Source organism: Phasianus colchicus, chromosome 10, assembly GCF_987193195.1.
Source record: "Phasianus colchicus chromosome 10, bPhaCol1.hap1.1, whole genome shotgun sequence".
Lineage (NCBI taxonomy): Eukaryota > Metazoa > Chordata > Aves > Galliformes > Phasianidae > Phasianus > Phasianus colchicus.
Genome location: NC_143445.1, coordinates 4,922,703 through 4,935,464, shown reverse-complemented (window position 1 = coordinate 4,935,464; position 12,762 = coordinate 4,922,703). Strand labels below are relative to the sequence as shown.

General features: G+C 49.6%; 1 protein-coding gene across 5 annotated transcripts; it reads right to left on the bottom strand.

Annotated features, from left to right (window-relative positions):
• Positions 1 to 3,829: 3,829 nt before the first annotated feature.
• Positions 3,830 to 12,762, bottom strand: DZIP1L (DAZ interacting zinc finger protein 1 like). Of its 5 annotated transcripts, XM_090147053.1 has the most exons (11): positions 12,632 to 12,762; positions 10,036 to 10,521; positions 9,015 to 9,194; positions 8,644 to 8,805; positions 8,342 to 8,434; positions 7,774 to 7,804; positions 6,955 to 7,005; positions 6,451 to 6,587; positions 5,611 to 5,803; positions 5,298 to 5,432; positions 3,830 to 4,947 (listed from the first exon to the last, which is right to left on the bottom strand). In XM_090147053.1, the coding sequence occupies exons 2-10, from the start codon at positions 10,507 to 10,509 to the stop codon at positions 5,341 to 5,343; spliced, it is 1,413 nt and encodes a 470-aa protein (XP_090003179.1). In that variant the 5' UTR covers positions 10,510 to 10,521; positions 12,632 to 12,762; the 3' UTR covers positions 3,830 to 4,947; positions 5,298 to 5,340. The 5 variants fall into 5 exon arrangements, with proteins under 5 accessions (XP_090003179.1, XP_031452418.2, XP_090003178.1 ...); XM_031596558.2 differs by having other exon boundaries at positions 3,830 to 5,432; XM_090147052.1 differs by lacking the exon at positions 3,830 to 4,947 and having other exon boundaries at positions 5,340 to 5,803.

Genomic DNA, 12,762 nt, shown 5'->3' with positions numbered 1-12,762 from the left:
TTTTTTACTTGAATATTAAAAATAGAAAATGCCTTTACGACCTCAAATTGCTGTTTTCATTTTGTCATGAAGAAAAGCTGACAGCTTTGCTGCTCAGCTAAACTTGTACTACGTAGGATAGTTGGTTTCAACATCTGCCCAACTTCAAGGGAGTAATTAAACACTTCTAAATACCTCATTGTTCACAGGAGGCCAAAAAAACGGTTGGTATGCTCTCACTCATGCCAGCTTCTACTGGAAAGGGGCTGAAAAGCACAAGAATGTTTAATTTAGATAGGAGACGCTTAAGTGGTGGTTAGGTGGAGGTATACAAGGTAATGAAAAATGCAGAATAACCAGGGGGAAAAAAAAAATACTTTTCTCACTAAAAGAAAGAAAGGCACACGTGTAAAATTACAAGGACGCAACTTTGAAAGTTAGATTTTATTTTTATGCAATGCAGATACTCTGGCAAACGCACCGAGCTGACTATATCTCAGCCTCACTTAGATGTGAGCAAGCATATAGATGACAAGATTGCAGGTAGGAGCACTATGCAGAGAGCTGAAACACAGCTGGTTCCTCTGATTCCTGCCCTCAGTAGATGTCTAATCTTTCAGCACCAGTTTTCATTTCCTTACCCTGGCTGAAAACAGTATCAGAAATGTTAATACAGTGAACTCCGCTGGATAAATGAAATCCTGAAGATGAGACTCGTGTATCCGTGTGCCTGTTTGTTACCCAGTATGATGGAAGCTCCCTCTCACTCTTGAGCTGGCCAGGAGGGATCTGGTTTCTCGGTGGGCACCACCATGAGTGGTGATCTTTGTGCATTGAGGGAGAACCAGCACCCATAGCCACGGAGCTGCCTCTGCTCAGCAGAAATCCCTTGGGGTTTTTCTGCTTTGAGAGGTGGATCCAAATATCTCCTTCCGAGCTGATCTGTCTCCTGGAAGCACTGTGGCTGAAGCCATCTGCTAAGGGAAAGCTCTCGATGTTTGGTGAGAACAAAGTTCCAGCTTTCCCAGCTTTCCTCTTCAAACTGACTGGCTAAATATATATGTGCTGAACATTTTTTATTCTTGGGCTTTGAGTATGATTTTTTTTTTTTTTTGACATCCAAAAACTCTCGAGAATGACCCCCCTCCCCCCCATTGTCATCCGTGTGTAAAAGGATGCAAAATCTTCCTCCAAGTGCTCATCATCCGTGTGTAAAAGGATGCAAAATCTTCCTCCAAGTGCTCAGCTCTATGGTAACTGTTGAGTCATGGCCTGACCCACTGATTGAGCACCTGGGGAAAGGACCTGGTCAGCCCTGGGAGCACAGGTGAAGGCAATGCAGCTGTGTGACTGGAAGGGGTGGAGCCTGGCTGCACCTCTCTTAGACCTCATTTAAGGGCTGACTGTCATTTGGGAAGGTTCTTTCTTTGGAGATCCCCCCTTGGTGGAGTTTTCCCCTGTGAGCTGAGATCTTCAGAGATGGGTGAGCAGTCTTTTTTTCCTTCACTTGTAACACCTTTCTATTGCATTAGTCCCTCTGTTGTTATACCTCTTATTATTACCTATTCATTGTGTTGATCTAACTGTTGCACCAGCTCATGGTGCTGAGCACACACCATGTGGGGGGAGGAATGGCCAGTCCAGAGGTGGCTTGTGGCCACCCACCCAAAGCTTGTTTATAGAGCAGGAGGGCACTTTCCCGTCAAGGATGTGAATTTAGGCTGTGAGACACAGAAGCACGTGCAAAACCGAGCAGCACTCTGCTCTTATCCTCCCAGAAGCAACAGAGAGGTTTGTTCTGCAAGAGCCTTTGGTTGAGTAAAGCCTAGTGATAACTGGAGCCCAACTCCTCCGTACCTCTCTCACTGACAAATTATCACGGAGTTGTAGAATCATTAATATTAGAAAAGACCCCTCAGATCCCCAAGTCCAACCCCATTGCACCATGTTGCTGCACATCCTTCAGTGCCACATCTCCACAGCTCTGAACACCTCCAGGGATGGTGATTCCCCACCTCCCTGTGCAGCTGTGCACTGCTCTTTCTGAGGAGGAATGTTTCCTAATACCCAACCTTATAATAATTCAGAGGGGGAAGATTATTATTATGCCTTTATTGAGAGTAAGACGTGGGACAAAGGATGCATTTTGCTAGAGATGCAGGGGTGGTTGTGATGTGAGTGTGCACACGCTCAGAAATGGTTTTGTTTCCATAAACTTCATCATCTTGTGAAAGTGCACGTTCTCTCTCAGAGCAGCTAATTAAATATAGGCTTGTTTAATAAAGCAGATGCTGAAAGGCTGTGTGCATTATCTGCCAGCAGAGCTCTGTATAGGTTCTTTCTGAGCTTCAGCAACATTTATAAGTATATGAGAGCATGGCAGATTTGCATGGACTTTGACCACGGGAAGCAAAGACCCATATCTGAAGCTACAAATTGGACTATGAGATAAGAACTCTCCTGAAACCTATATGCAATTAAAAGCCCAATCTTCCTTCCTATAGTGACAAGGTTATTGCTTTTATATAGCTGAACAGAGATGAATGAGTCTACGGATTAATAACACTAAGATTTATGACACTGTGCTTGCCCCGAATATTATGGGAGAATAGCTCTCTGGGTGAGATATTACGACTGAATAAATTTGATAGGATTTTTCTTTTCCTTTATTTTTTTTTTTTTCAGCTTTGTGTTATTTAGGATAGTTGTGTTGCATTCTTACCATTAGTGCTGTGGTTTGGTTCTCAGCTGATTGTTCCATGTGCATTCATGCTTTACTAGGGGGTTATTAATAAATGGAGTCCCACTAAGACAAATGCCATTGAGGAAAAACAAAACACAAAGTGTATGATTTGAAGAGCATTACCACTCCAGTGCCACCAGGCTGCTGGCAAAGGTTGGCTACTTCTGTATATTTGTGCTGCATTTCCCTTTGGAAGGGGTTGTACCTGCTCCCCAAAGTACCTGCTGTCTGGAAGCAGCTTGTGCAAGCATCACTTGCTTTTCTAAACCCAACCCCAGGTTCCTCTTGGACCCTGCAGAATGCTGTGGCAATGTGAAGATCGTGTTTTTGGAGGGGAACCCTATGAAAACTGAAGGGGTGGGAGGGATGGAGGTGGGGTGGGGTGGTGGGTCAGGGCAGGGGGCTGCTTGCAGTGGAAAAAAGCACAACTGCAGCCCACAGCCAGGCAGGATTTGACCTGAGGAAGAAGTGCAAAGAATGGAGAGGGAGGGGTTGCATGTGGATGCTCTGCAAGGTGCTGCTGGAGGGCGAGATGCTGAGGTTTGCACAGCTGCAGGCAGCAGCCTCCCCATTGTTTTCACTGTTAACAAAGTCACATTGGTTCATGGCATTGTAGCATCTCATCCTTACAGGCCAGGGGAAATGAATTTTGGAGTCAGCCTTTGTCTTGCTGTCGCTTTCCCACGGGAGAAGCCGAATTTGTTTCCTTAATGCAATCACAAAGAGATCTTTGTGCGGAGGAATTGTCAGCACACCTGTCTGCCTATTGAAACCAGAGCCCCCACTTGTGCGTGTGGCATTCCCTGCTGCTGCTGCCTCCGTTTCTGTTGGTTTTCTTTTACATCTGCCTGCTTGGGAGCATCCCTTCTGCTCCATGGGTTTGGCAGTGTGCAGTATGGAGGGATGCATGGCAGTACCAATGGGCACAGGGAGCACATTGGGTCCCCACCAGTGCAGCCCAGTTTGGCACCAGCAAGAAAAGGTAGGGAAGGACAGTGCTTTAAAAGGGCTGCAAAGATGGTTTTTTTGTTGTTGTGTTTTTTTTTTTTTTTTTTTTTTTTTCCTGGGGGAGGGAGGTGCTGGGCAGGACCTTGCTTGTGGTCCTCTTCCTTCTGCTTGCTCTCTGGGGCAGAAAATAACTTTCTCCATCAGTTCTGAATGACATCAGCACAACCCATGAGTACGTGGGCCAGTTTTCCTACCAACCCTTGCATGGGAGCAAAGTTTCACCCGACCTGCAGCTATTTCCCAGCAAAATAAAAGGCTCATTTCTTCCTCTGAGACACCAATCCCATTTCTCTGAATGAGGTGAAAACATCACATCTTGATTTTAATTCATTAAAAGCAGCTCTCACTACAATCAACGCTCACCCAAAAGAAAACCATTTGTTAAACAACCCATGAAATAACACATCTGGCAATAGCATTGTAACAAATAATACAAACCAGGTACTGCTCTTATTTCAACTTGAAGGGTTAAAATGGGAACGTTTCCCTCTAAATGTATGCAGCCACAGACTGACTGTATGGGAGTGCATAGGCATGCAGCTGGGTGCATGCATCCCTGGGGACACGTGGACTCACAAAATGTGTGGAGTGTTTTTGTGTGTTGGAGCAGACTGTTATCTAGCAGGCACTTTTGCAATCTGATGAACTTAAACGAATTCACCCTGTTCTGCTCAGCCCAGCTGGGCTTCCTTATCCCTGCCATTTAAATGCGCTTGCAAATGTTTGCAGCTAGTAATAGGAAATTATATATATTTGAGCTGAAGGTGGAATGTGCTGGAAAACAGAAGAGCAGCTGAGAAAGTGTATTTTTCAAACAATGAAAAAGCAAGAATGCTAGAAAAGTACAAAATTTGGGAAACTCGCTTCATTTCTCCTGGTGGGCATTACAAGCAGAGCCAGCCTCACTCAGTGTTGTGTATGTGCAAATTGTCATCCATTGGGTCGTGGTTCAAACTGATTCAAGAAGAGGAGGAGGGACTGCAGGTGGGGCTCTGAAGGCTGTTGGAACTGTAGGATGCTGTTTGCAGCTCGTTTGTGGTCTTGTGGCACCATCCAGTGGCTGTTGGCAGAGGACTCCCATTTCCTCATTAGCACTAAGTGTTCCTTTGCACGGTGCTTGGCTGAATGGTAACCAAGGTGTTGGTCCCTTGTGTATCACCAGCCACTGGGACTGATGGTCAGGTCCTCCAGGGAGGCTCCTGGGTCACTGCAGACACCTGCAAGATGGGCACAGGGAGGGTAAAGGGGAGCAGCAGGGCTGGATGCTCAACTCATGTTTGCAAAGATGGCAAAACCCAGCAGCATCAGGATGCCCTACAGAAGATCTTTTCTCTATTTCCATGTCTTGTAAATCTCATGCTTCTTTTTTCACTTTGTTTGTTGAGAGCCCAGAACTTCATCCTCGTTGTAATAAGAACAACTGGGAGAGGAGCCGATGGCCAAGTTTCCATTGGTGTAATTCTGGACTCCTTGCACATGGACTACTTTGTGGTACTGCTAATGGGTATGAAGAAACTATATGGAAATCACGTCCAAGAACAGCCCTATGGCCATTCACGTGAGATACCTGGAGCTTATTGGTGAGCTGGCTGGCTCGGGGGATGTTGAGCTCAGGGATGGGATTTCATCCCGCTGGCTGGTCTCTGTGTTTTCACATCCAGATGTCTCTCCAAGGGCTTCCCTTTCATGGACACAGCTGTCCCTGCACAGAACACAACAGGTTAGATGAAGACTTGGAGGTGGCACAGCTCAATTGGAAGGGATGCAATGGCCAGCTGCCTAGGGGTGGCCCCACTGGATAAGGGAATAGCATCCCATGGCCATCAGTGGGTGGCCAAGGGTACCCACAGCTGGCAGCGAGAGAGGACAGGTCATCTCACCTGGGATTATGGAGAGTTGTCGAGGCAAAGGAATGCTGGGCTTCTTGAGTTTCCTGACTCTCCTCATCACCACTTGGATCAGCTCATCCCTTAGCTGGAAGAGACCAGGACTGTTCTTAGCCTTCTGCTGCTGCTGAAGCCTGAGCACAGCCTGGAGGTGTTGGTAGGTCTGGATGGAGATCCCCTTTGCAACCTAGAACACAGGGTGGTTGAGAGGCCCAACACTGTGAGTCTTCACCTGCGTTGTCTGCATCTCACAAGCAACCTGTGAACCCCACACAAGCCCTACCCACACCTTATTGTTTCCCCAGTGTAACACTCTTATCCCACCCACAATCCATCCATGATTCTTTAGCTATCTTTTAGCTATCTCTAGCTGCAAGCTAGCCCTTGCAGCAGCTCTGCTAGGTGGTGGTATTGCATTGCAGCACAGCAAGGTGTAGGAGATACTGTTTAATATGCTCAGCATGAAAAGGACTCAGCCAGTGAAAGTCCCCTTGAAGTCCCTGTGATGGATGCTGCTGTGCCCTCATGCACCCTTCTTCCCTGAAGAGAGGGAGCCCTGGATGGTTTAGCATATGAAAGGCTCCTTGTGATAAAGGCTTGCTGGATGTTTGTTATTAACCAACCTCAGAGGTGTGAGCGCAGCAGTTTATTCCCCATGCTACAAGCTGGTTCTGCCTCCACCCTCTCATTTGCCTTTCAGGGTGTGAGTGCTCCAGACAGGGGCTGCTTCACTGCTAGTTTTGGTTGCTCAAAAAAAATTCTATCTGTTCAGAGCAACCTTTGTATCCCCTGTGACTAGCACTGCAAATGCTGGCAGTGAAAGCACAGACGTACCCTGCTGATCCCCATGCTCTCCAGCCTTTCCTCCAGTGCTTCCTCCAGGATGCACCGAAACTTCTTCAGGAGGTTTGGTTTTCTCCACAGAGCTTCCAGCAGCCGCTTCTTCCCACTCTGAGCATCATCTGCTGTGTCTGGGTGTAGCAGAGCATGGGTTATGCCTCAGGGAGGTGGCTGGGCTCTTATCTCCTCTGAGAACATGGGTTCCACCAGTCCCATAGCCCAAGCCACCCAAAAGCAGGCTTCTGAGTTCTCTCAGCAGACCACATCCCTCTATCAGGGACACCTTCCTCCTCTAACTTCCATTTCCCAGGCACAACTCTTCCAAAAACCCAACCACAGCAATCAGCTGCCAGAGTCAACTTTCTGAGGTGAAGCATCCAACCCAGTACTGTCATACTTGGCATGGAGGTGACCAGCGACATCATCCCCTTTACCCCCATCCCAGCAGTTTCATCCCAGTGTTCCCCATATAAAAGTAGTTACACCTCCAATACCCACATCCTTCTGAGGGCTCTTCAGAAACCACCACTCTGGTCACCTGCTGGGTCACTGCAGGAATGAAAACAGCCAGTGAGGAGCAGGGGAGATGAAGCTCCAGTGCAGAATTGAGCTCCATCACCACCTTGTTTTGCTGAATGGAAAGCACAGAAATATCTGTTCCTATAGGGATCCAGGGATGGCCCAAATCCAGTGCCTTGGAGAGCATCCGTGAGGGAAACCCTGCGGTGCTCAGAAGCAGCACTGTCAGCCTCTCAGCCTCTGAAGCCACCACCTGGAGCATGTCAGAGCCATCCTCAGGGAGGGTGGGTGATGTGCTCCATGGATATCTGCTAACAGCCATCTGTGTTCAAAGGCCTTTCCTTTTGTTTTTCTGAGGAGCCGTGGGAGCTGAGAAGTCTCCAGTCTTTCTCCCTAGAACCCGATTATAGAAAATCAAGGCTGCAAAGAAGAAACCACAGCGTGTCTCAGCTCCTTATTTTCATGCAAATAACCACTGGTATCATTTTTGAGGAGGCAAGGTCATTGCTGTGCGCTCTTGATTGAAATCTCATTCCTTCGGGGCATGGCTACAATGCAAAACCAGCTCAAGAAGCAGGTCGTTTTCTGCTGTGCCCAGTGCTGCTGCTGGCAGTCAGGGGGCTGCGAAGTGCTCACCCATGGCTTCATGTGAGAGGACACAGAGCCAGCTCCCCAAGGAGGTCCCCACAGCACAACCTTGTAATGGGAGACTGAGATGTAGGCACGCTCCAAACAACTGCTAGCTATGAAAAATGTATTCAGACTCAGATTGATTCACTTTTAAAAAGCAGTCATTACCTTTGAGCTTATTTGCAGACATCAGCTTGGTCTGTAAAGAAGAAGAGAGATCACAAGGGAAATGCCCAGGCCTTTTCTAAGCGAGGTGCCAAGGTGTTGGCACAGCTGCCCAAGGAGATGGGGAGTCACCATCCCTGCAGGTGTTCCAGAACCATGGAGATGTGGCACTGAAGGATACGGTCAGTGGGCAGCCCTTACAGGCATGGGCAACTGATTGCCCTTATGCTTGGAGAAATCCAGCTTTCCTTTGGTCCTGAAGGACATCTGCCATTGTAAAGGCAGTACCTTTCCCAACCCACCCAACACCCAGAGGTGTTGCCATGTCAAAGCCTTTTTTTTTACGGGGCAAGAAGGCAGCTGATGCGTGGCAAACTATTTATTTAAATGCTTTTCCATGCAGTGAGCTGCCACAGAGCTCCAACTAGGATGCATGACTCGGGACCATGGCATATCCTGGCACATTCCTGGTCCCATTTCTGGGCTTACTGCTACCCAAGCTGACACCAGACATGTCCAAAGCAGGTGCACACAGAGGTGATGGATGGGATGGGCAATGGCATGCGCTCACCTGCACTGCTGTCCTTTCCAGCTCAGAGTCATCATCCTGCAGGGTCCCCAGGCTAGACACCACTGCTGCTCTGGCCTGTAGCTCCTGCAGCTTCTATAGTGTGGAGGGAAGGAACTGTTTGTCCAAGTGGGTCTCAGGAAATTCTGCATTCCTCTTAGGCCCACTTTGGCCAGCTGCTGCTTCTGACTCCAAAATGCATGCATGTCCCAGGACAACAGGGAGCCCTTTGGGCTGTGAACCTGTAGGGCCACCTGGACCTGGTGGGGCAGCAAGCCACATCCCTTCGCTGTCCCCCAGCTCACCCCTTCCATAGCACTGCTCCTGCTGGCAGCATCCTGCAGCTCAGTGAGGAAGCGCTGCCTCAGGCCATCCATCTCCACGTGCAGCTTCATCCTCTCCTCCTGCTTCCACCTTTCAAAATCATTCCTGTCATCCACTTCCCGCTGATGAGCTCTCTTCTCTTCCTAAAGGGAGTGGAAAATGGGAGCAGGAGATGTATGGAGCAGCAGTGCCCAGGCTGGGTGAGGGTTAGGACACTGCCTGTAAGCAGTGATAGGAAGTTTGGGGGCAAATATTCTGAAGAAGTGAGCACAGATCTCACAATGAGATATTCTTCTGTACCTTTTTTCACCTGTGCTGTCTCATCACATCCCTTCCTTCCTTTCTGCCATACCTGCTCCCTGCGCAGCTTCTCTGCCTCCCTCCCTGCTGCCAGCTGCTGTTGCATCTCATGCAGTTTCGCCTTCAGCTCCTCAACCTCCTCCTCCATACGCTCCACCTTCTTGGCCTCTGCAAAGCCTGGGGAGCAGAGCCACTGTGAACGAGGGTGAGACCTGCCTGCTCCAGCAGCACCCTGCAAAAGCAGCAAGCAAAATCAGTGTGGGGTGTAGGGCTGCAGAAGTACATCCATGAAACATGTGCATGCTTAAACACCCTACCCAATGGGAAGGCAGTGAGCAACGATCGTCCATAAATGTTCACAGAAACACAAAAGAAATACTAAATTGTAGGGAATCACCCCGGTGCTCACCCTCCTCTGGGTGCTGCATGTGGGCTTGCAGGAGGGCATTGCTCATGAAGGCTTTGGTAGCACTGGGGGGAGAAGGGTCAAAAAAAGCACTTGGGTCACAGAAAGGGGCTTCCCCGTGTTCCTGGCATGGCAAAGCTTTGCTGCTATAAAAGTAGAGGGGGAGACCTCAAGAGAGACAGCTGTTGTGCTGGAGGTACACAAGTGTCAGGAGTGTCTTCTAGCAGAAGCCTAAGGGGAAGACCTTAAGGGTGAGGGTTAGGGTTAGAGTATGGGATGAGGCACAATCCATGGCTTTCCCCAGAGACCAGAAAATAGAGTAGCAGTGCAGTGCTGCCTGTAGCAGGCTCTGCTCCAGCCTCAAGTTCTTGCAGACTGTGTGAACCTGAGCCACCTAGTTTGGGTGGATTTTACAATCTGGGAGCAAATGAGAAGGCTCATTCATCAATGATGTGGACAAGGAGGCATGACCAGCAGCTTTCTGCTGAAAAGATGCAAAATCCTCAGTGGGAGGATAAAAACCTAAATGGGCACCAAAACCAACAGCCTCCAAAAGTCCGTCACTGGGCCATAGGATATCTCAAGTCACCCTGGCACAGGTATCTCCCAGGACACACGAATCTTTGGGATCTCACAAGTCAGCCCTCTTAACCCCTCCTCCACACACCTTGCAGTAGCCACTGGGTCTGGCTTGAAGGAGGAGCTGGGTGGCCACCAGCTTCTTCCACCTCCTGCTCTCTTCCTTCTCACCCCGGAGCCTCACTGCCTGCTCCGATGCCAGGCCCTGGGCATGGGCCAGCTGTGCACGGGCATCCTGCAGGTGCTGGGCATGCACAGCCAAGCTATCAGCCAGGTGCTGCTGGCAGTGCAGCAGGTACTCAATGCTCAGCTGGGCCAACCTCAGCACTGTCAGCAGCACAGGGTCGGCCGGCTGCCTGCAGTGGGGACACCGCTCTCCATCCATGTTACAGAAAGTGATGTTGGAGATGTGCTCCTGCAGCACAGCCACGTCCCCCTCCCGTGCCACTCGCTCCACATCCACAGCGCTGAGGCGGTGCCGATCCATGGCAAGGCAGCGGGGCTGGAAGCAGAAGGTGTTGGGTGGGATGGTGAGTGCTGGGGGTGCTGTCAGCATTGCCATGGCTGGAAAGGGCTGGAAGGAAGAAGGGGTGCGTTAAGACTGAGCGCTCTGCTCCTCCAGCTCCAGTGTTGTGGTGAGAGGCAGTTGTGTCTAATCCTGCCTGGGTGCAAACACAGAACATGTTTTCCTCCCCATTCTCCCCGTTTGCAGTTGCTATCTACTGCTTTTGCCAAATTCTGATAAAAGGGAAGGGAAGGGAAGGGAAGGGAAGGGAAGGGAAGGGAAGGGAAGGGAAGGGAAGGGAAGGGAAGGGAAGGGAAGGGAAGGGAAGGGAAGGGAAGGGAAGGGAAGGGAAGGGAAGGGAAGGGAAGGGAGGAGAAGGGTGAGGGGAAAGGGGAGAAGGGGGGGAAAGGGGGGAAGGGGGGAAGGAGGGAAAGAAGGGAAAGGAGAGGGGGAGGGGAGGGGAAGGGAGGAGAGGGGAGGGAAGGGGAGGGAAGGGGAAGGGAAGGGGAAGGGGAAGGGGAGGAGGAAGGGGAAGGAAGAAAGAGGAAAAGGGGAAAAGAGGAGAGGAGAGGAGAGGAGAGGAGAGGAGAGGAGAGGAGAGGAGAGGAGAGGAGAGGAGAGGAGAGGAGAGGAGAGGAGAGGAGAGGAGAGGAGAGGAGAGGAGAGGAGAGGAGAGGGAAAGATTCCAGTTTATTTACCATCTGCTTTTGGTAAGGGAAAGTTTTCAGAAAACTGCCACTCTTTAAAATAAAGCGTTGTGAATGAATCTGTAAATCCCTTTACCCAAACACTGGAATTGACGTGTTTTAGGGTAGTCCCATGTTTATACCATTAGCAGCACTACAGTGTCAAACAACCTGATTCCTTGCATCAGACAAAGAGAATATGCCTGAGTAGGTACGTATGTATACATATATATATATGGGTCTAAATATAGCCCTGACTCATAGCTGCAAATTGCGTAGATCTGCAGGGGAGCAGCACACAGCTCCTGCAGGTGAGGCTCTGTTGCATGAATTAACCTCTGCTAAACCAGACCAAGTTTCTGCACCACTGGAAATGTGGAAAGGTGACCAAGCAACAGCAGTGACTACAATGCCCCCACCCCAGGTATTTTCCTGTTCCTGGAACACTTTACAATCCTCCAACGATCCCCAAACAGCAGGCTATGTTACACAACCTCGTTAATATTAACAAGGGTTTCACACACCAAAGGAGCAGTGTTTAACCAGGACCTGCTGCTTAGCAGAGCACCTGGGATTGCCCCACAGCCTGCTTCAGGCATGCCTGATGGGTTTTCCTTCCTTCTCATACAAAATGCCAGATATGAGGTCTCCAATGGTGCAACCACTGCAGCAACTCAGTAACGCGGCTCTGAAGGTTTATTTTCCTTCAGTTCTTTCTTGAATTTGCCCAGCTGGTGTAAAAGTATTCTGACCTCCATGCTGCAATGCAACATAGCACCCACTCATGTGATGGACCTGCTGGTCAGAACTGCCCTCACCACCCCCCGTGGAAGCAAGGTGTTGATGCTCATCCACTATGACTCAAATTGTGCATGCTGGGTGAAGAAGACACCAGCCTTGAGGGATGCAAGTCCGTCCCTGAGGTAGCAGCTAGGATCACACAGCCAAGCTTACACAGTCAATGCATTTACATGCACCATTTCCACTTCACAGTGCAAAACCCAACTCCACCAAAGTGCTGATGGAGACAGCTCTCAAAGATATCGCCGTCCCAGCTCATGGCTGCTGGACCAGGCTATCGCTTGGTTCTCTTCCCTACAATTCTCATCCTTTGGCAAGGAATTCTCTCCCCCTTTCCTCCTCCCTTCCTGAGCTCTTAGGTGCCAGCCTCTGCTCTCTGCTGGCACTGGGAGATGCAGGGTCAGGGGACCCAGTCCCTGCTGGGATGCCCACTGGAGCAGCTCCCCTCCCCCTCCTCCAGACCTTGCCACAGGCAGCATTCACTCCCCTCCCTTCGTCAGCCTCTCCTCCTTCAGGAAAGCAGCTGAGCAGAGCCTCGGAAATGTTTTTGTCGTGAGCTAACGAGCTGAGAGCCGGAGCAGCACATCCCCCAGTGCCGCTCCTCCCTTCCCATAAGTAGGAGTTTGAAAAGTCTGGGCAGAAAAGTTCAAAAAAAAAAAAAAAAAAAAAAAAAAAGAAAGGCAAATACTCACTTGTTGCTAGAGACAGAGAGAGAAACTGAGGAGCAGGGACAAGGGTAGGGACAGGGATGGGACCAGAGCAGTGAGAAGTGGCTGGGAGCAATGAGAGGCTGCTTGAATCCTTGCAGGCAGGGAGGATTTCC

What these genes read in the sequence shown, in the direction of transcription:
- DZIP1L (XM_090147052.1), bottom strand. Translation starts at nt 10,509, where the DNA reads ATGGCAATGCTGACAGCACCCCCAGCACTCACCATCCCACCCAACACC. An exon ending in GGAGCAGTGCTATGGAAGGG is followed by an intron (nt 8,435 to 8,643) that starts GTGAGCTGGGGG and finishes TCCACACTATAG; the next exon opens with AAGCTGCAGGAGCTACAGGC. An exon ending in AGAGCATGGGGATCAGCAGG is followed by an intron (nt 5,804 to 6,450) that starts GTACGTCTGTGC and finishes CCTGTGTTCTAG; the next exon opens with GTTGCAAAGGGGATCTCCAT.